General features: G+C 42.7%; 1 protein-coding gene across 1 annotated transcript in view; it reads right to left on the bottom strand.

The window, feature by feature from the left end:
* Positions 1-2,768: 2,768 nt before the first annotated feature.
* KIF24 (kinesin family member 24) overlaps positions 2,769-6,096 on the bottom strand; it is a 40,231-nt gene continuing 36,903 nt past the window's right edge. The window contains exon 13 of the mRNA XM_074952269.1: positions 2,769-5,842. Within this exon, the coding sequence (XP_074808370.1) occupies positions 5,702-5,842 (141 nt within the window). The 3' untranslated portion in view covers positions 2,769-5,701. The remainder of the gene's footprint in view (positions 5,843-6,096) is intronic.

Here is a 6,096-nt window from a genome sequence, read left to right as displayed (position 1 = left end):
TGGAGTATCCAAGCACAAACTAACCTGCCGTGACTCCGATTTGCCCTGGAGCTGTTGGCTGCTTCATGCTAACTCATGCAGCTGTTTCAATACCACTCTCCAGCTTGTGAGAGAAGCTAAGGAGACACTTACCTGTGAGCATATATCGAGCCAGCCTGCTTCAGGTTGTTAAACAAAAATCGTCAAGGAAGAACCCGACCAATGTCTTCCCCAGCCAGCTGGTCCTAACTTATGTTGCAGGGTCTCTGAATTCTGTCGTGCCTGGTGCAACAGGATGAAAATTCTCTGGCACCTTCACTTTTACCTTAAGGAAAGGGTGGGGGGAAGCTTAGTGGTTTATATATACAAGTTAATACAGTCAGGACAATAGGCCAGTACTTATTCCTCACCTCAGGAAGTTTGGGACTGGGATAAGCACATTTGGGTGGTTTTTACTAAAACAATCGGCAGCAAAATGATCAATGTGTGACACTTCAGTTGACATTTTTAGGTTTCAGAGTTAACCCGTTGAAATGAATGGGGCAGCTTGCAGCCTCTAGAGATATTGTCTGAGGCAGAGAACAATGAATACGTGAGGTATGTAAGCTGGGAGGGATAATTTAATCAGAAAAATGCAAACGATGATTGGAAATCATTTACTAATGTCTTATGAGATGCCCCAAAAGCCATAATCTAGGGAAAAGGTGGTGGTGGTGGTGGTTAAATTATGTTATATAAAACAAATGGTAGAAAGGGGAAGTGAAGAGTAATGACTATAAATCAGAAGTTAGGAATTGTAGAAAATTGATAAAGGGAAGCTAAGGGACACAAGGAGAAATGTATGGCCAGCAGCGTTAAGGACCATAAGGAGTTTTAAAAATATATTAGGAACAAAAAGAATACTGACAATGGTATCTAGTCCATTACTAGATGGAAATGGTAGAAATATCAATAATAACGCAGAGGTGTTCAATAAATATTTCTGTTCTGTATTTAGGGAAAAACAGATGACTCAGTCTCATATGGCGATAACTCTTTCCATTCCACTAGTATCTCTAGAGGATGTTAAACAGAAGCTACTAAATTTAGATATTTTTCAATCAGCAGGTCCAGATAACTTGCAACCAAGAGTGTTACAAGAGCTGGCTGAGGATCTTGCTGAACTGTTAATGTTGATTTTTCACTAAGTCTTGGAGCACCAGGGAAGTTCCAGAAGACTGGAAGAAAACTAATGTTGTGCCAATGTTTAAAATGGGTAAATGGGATGACCCAGGAATTATAGGTCTGTCATTGATCCCTGGCAAGATAATGGAGCGGCTGATCCAGGATTTGATTTAATAATGAACTAAAGGAGGATAATGTAATAAATACTAATCAACATGGGTTAATGGAAAACAGAGTCTGTCAAACGATCTATATTTTTTTGGTGAGATTATACATTTGATTGACAAAAAGATAATGTTAATGTAATATACCTAACCTTTGGTATGGCATTTGACATACTGCTCCAAGATATTTTGATTAAAAAACAAAAATGATATAAAATTAGCAGGGCACATATTAAACTGCTAGCTCTCAAAATGCAGCTGTAAATGGGAAATTATCTAGCAGATCCGTTTCCAGTGGGGTTCCAATGTGGTTCTGGTGCCCACAATTCAAGAAGAATGTTGATAAATTGGAGAAGGTTCAGAGAAAAGCCATGGAAATAATTAAAGGATTAGAAAACCTGCCTTATAGTGATTGAGCTCTTTGAGTCTATCTGTTTAGCTAAACTAAGAGAAGGTTAAGGGGTGACTTGTTTATAGTCTAGAAGTACCTGCCTGGGGAACAAATATTTAATAATGGGCACTTCAATCTAGCAGAGAAGGGTATAACACCAACCAATGGCTAGAAGTTGAAGCTAGACAAATTCATACCAGAAATAAGGTGTACATTAATAGAGTAATTAACCATTGGAACAATCTACCTAGGACTGTGATGGATTCTCCATCATTGGCCATTTTCAAATCAATGTTGGATGTTTTTCTAAAATCTGCTCTAGGGGTCAGTCTAGATGATCACATTGGTCCCTCCTGGCCTTAGAATCTGTCTGCCTTCCAAATGGTTTAGGGTTAAAATGACAGGGCTGCAAAACCCTAATCATCCCCTGCCTGCTGGCTGAGAGAGAACCTTATGGTTGCCACCAGTTTTAATGGTGAAAGCCTTGAAGAAAACCCACAATCTGCGGCTCTGGGGGAGGTGCTGGCAGCTGCCACTCTGCGTTCCATGAGTTAAGTACAGCGCTGTGGCTCCCATGCACAGCTGCCGCTGGACCTTTTCGGGACCAGTCCACAATGGTCTCCCTGCTATAACTGATTCTCACGCTGCCTCAGCGCCATCTGTTCGTCTCCGGAGCATGCAAACACCAGTGGCAGCCTATCATGGCACTTGTTACACCAGGGCACGTTTTTAAACTTCAAAACCTATTTCTATTCTTTGTTCTGCCACAGGTTTCTGGTGTGGTCAGTCATCTCTCCCTGTCGCTGTGCTCATTGTAACAGCGTGCAAGACTCTCGGACGGGAGGGGCTGCAGGCTGCAAATCATTTTTAAAAAAAATTATCAGTCGTGTGCAGCTGGTGAAGTTACTGGCATGATGCTTCTGATGTCAATAGAAGTGCTGGGCTTGTGTGTGGGGATGTGGGGGTAATACTTCTGCCCCGTGGAGTATTATCTTTTACAATCTAATTTGGATTAGATCTCAACAATGCATTTAATCCTGGACAAAGTGTACAAGAGCCTTTTGTAGTCAATAGAATTTTAATTTAAATACAGTAAATTTAAGCACAACACAGAAGTCAGCCATGCACGCTAGCATCCACTCACTGCACTCAAATTCCAAAGTGAATTAATTTTAGTTCTTAGTTTACGTGATTTTACATGGTCAGGCTCTTCATACAACAAGGTTGTTTTATAAAGACTCTGTGCACACCCCATTCATCAATCTGAAATGAAAACCATCTCGATCATAGCTGTAAAGAGACACCAACTTGCAGACGAATTAAAGTAACACCTAAATAACAGAACTGAAAGACTGGAGGGGGAAATATTGTTAGTGCATTTGACAGCAGCTTGTGTAGTCAATATTTCTGTTTCCTCTCCACACTCAGAACCCAATTCTCCAAACAAGTGGGCATGTAATACACTACTGTGTGCTGAATGTTAATGCGTGCAAATGTTTCCAGGCTTGGTGCCTTAGTTTCCTCTCCTGTTTATGAGAGTTTCTTACACAGTAACAGGAGAAAAAAATGCATTAAATAGAAAAATTCGATTGTGCCACCACAACCCAGGGACACATGTAGTACCTGAGAGGACTTACCTCCTTTTGAAAAAACTGCCTAGATTTCAAGTTATTGGGTATCCTTTTAACTTAACATTTACAGGGAGAATCACGCTCTGCTCAGTGAACTCTCATTGTGAAATGGGGTTGCTAGGCTGAAATGTGCCAGTTCTAATCCCCTTCATACAGGAGAACTGAGAAGAACGAGCACTGAGACAGAGCATTTAAGGCTTATATGGTGGTTCAGCTGAGGTGCAAAAATCCTGTATCCAAACTAGCTACCACCTCCTGGACGGCTGGCTGGTTCGCTCATCCAGATTGTCACTGATACATCCTGGAAAACTAGTGAGGTAAGCTCAATGGGTTTTTCATGCAACTGGTGTCACAAATGGTTCTTCTCCGGCCCCCTGCTTAGAAATGGCCATTTTAAATAACGTGTCTAACCCCCCTCCCGGTGAACTTTCAGGCTTTTGCTTTGCTGAGCCTGTCTTTAAAACTCTTCTCCCTGGTAAATGGAGGTTTTATTACACTCTGTGCCTGCCTGCATGCCTTTGGGGCCCCTCTGCTTCCCAAATTTAAAGACACCGAGTCCTGCAACTTGCTTCTAGTCTTCGCCTTGGCAGGCGCTCACTTCCTGCTCTGTATATAACCATCTGCTCAGAGGAACCCTCTCCTCTTCCTGTGACCGCTGCATCCACTTCCCTCCCACCTCCTTCCCCCAGCTCCTGCCTAACCTGCATGCTATCCACAGCACTCCACCAAGCTTTGTCTTCTGCAAATATACTAAGAAATTGCTATGGACACTATTGCAAAATGTAATCTGTAATGTAATGTAATCTGAATACATTAAAAACCTTAACTCCTCAGATCTTGGAATAAATCGTCTCTCTGCTCCCAGAGATAAGCCAACCGGTTACAAGAGGGAGACCTGACAGCAAGGGAAGTCAGAGAGCTTTGAAAGATCACTTCTAAACTTAGGGTTGCTTTGCATATTTCTTGCCTTGGAATTCTGTTCCTGAGCATTTGTTATATGTGAAGTTTCTAGGAGCATTTGCACAGGGATGTTACCTTTGCAAAGCCCCAAGCTGCTGGCTAACACTGTATGTCTATCTAGCTGAAAGGTTACTGTACTAATGCCGGTCATAAGCCCAGGCTCCAGTGCAGTTATGGTTGCAGACTGGAAATTCAGATTCTCAAAGGATACACTTGTTATTTCACCCCTGACACTTATGATTAACTGCAATATTTTGATCAAGCCCCTTTTGGCTAGATCAAAGTTCTTTATAAACTCAGATTCCTTTTAGAATAGATTTTAGAATGTGTTCAGTTTCTGGAGTACATGATCTAAGCATATTCTTCAAGGTCGCTTATGGCTTAAGCTGGTATACTCCTTTGTGGAGCAAATGTGGGACGTAAGAGACCTGTCTGTTGCATCTGTGGAGGGATCCAGTTGATGGCTCTGATGGGTGGGGTTCAGCGGCCAACTTCAGGAAATAGTGAGGCTAATGAGCGTCTAACCCCCCCACAACAAGCTGGGGATATTTTGCAGCTGGCTCAGAAGGGGAAAAATCAGTTCTGCAGTTTGATCTGAACGGGAGAACTGTACTACCGCATAAACGGCAGCAGTGGACAGACCCACAGCCACCCCACCTACCACTAGGCCAAGATCCTCTGATTAACTGGCACCAATGTAAACTCAGTACAGGCAGCAGCAGGTTACGTGAATTTTCAGTGCAAGTTCTCTTGCACATGAGCCTTCTAATAAGTCATTTATTGTCCATCACTTAAAACATCCTTACGATAGGTCTGCAGTGTTAGTAGCGGGCACAGAATGACTGTAGCTACCACCTTGGTTCTTCTGAAACTATAAACCAGTCTGGCTGCAACTAGATTTTCATTAAACCTCTGTCTGGGTTATTTTATTCCAGCAAACAGCTGTTCGCCTCCATTTCCTCACTCCCTTCTTCAACCAGTTCTTGTAAGTCTGGAATCTTTCTTTTCACAGGCTTTTCTGGTTTCAAAGTGTTTTCCTAGCTGCGTCATTTTCTCAGCAGCACACAAGTGCCTCTAACGAGAGGAGCGCGTCTGAAAACCACAGACTGGGACTCCTGCTGCTGCAGTGTGCATTTTGAGGCTACAGAATTATTGCTTCAGAGCGTATGGTTTCCTATTATAAGGATGGACCTAAGAATACAGAGCCCCTGGCTTCAAACCAGATCTATAAAGATTTCTCATTTACTTAAATTTCTCTCAGCCATTATCTAAAATATATGTTAATCATAAACACCAAACGTTACACTCGCCACCTCCCTTGCTGCAGGGGTACCTGACCACCAATGGTGGGGAAATAGTGAGCATTTGTTGCAGTAACTAGTCAGTGCGGGATGAATGCAACCTGAAGCGGACTAAGGTGTTGTAGTTCTTTGCAGGGCAGCGTCAGTCTCGGGACAGGCTAAATAGAGCTGAAGCTGGGCTCGCATGCTTTGGATACACTTTGATTTCAGCATCAGGATTTCGTCCAGTTTGGTCACATAATTTTCAAAATCCTAGAGTGGAAAACAAATCAACAAAATTAATGCTGGACGGTGGATGATGGGGCTGGGGGGGAATAACTAGCATGCACAGAGTGAGGCGTGAGGAAAAGAGCTGCTCTTCTGAAGCAGTAAATAAAAGTATGTTTGGCATTCTACTTCCAGTGCCATCAGTGCACTCAATATTCTCTTGTTAAAGGCCTGACCTTGAGAAATAGCACAGCTCTGTTTGCAAGAGTCTTGGGGCCCCAGCTACTGGGGCTAACTGG

This window comes from Natator depressus, chromosome 5 (assembly GCF_965152275.1).
Source record: "Natator depressus isolate rNatDep1 chromosome 5, rNatDep2.hap1, whole genome shotgun sequence".
NCBI lineage: Eukaryota > Metazoa > Chordata > Testudines > Cheloniidae > Natator > Natator depressus.
The sequence above is the reverse complement of the archived record's forward strand: the minus strand, read 5'-3'. Positions and strand labels throughout refer to the sequence as shown.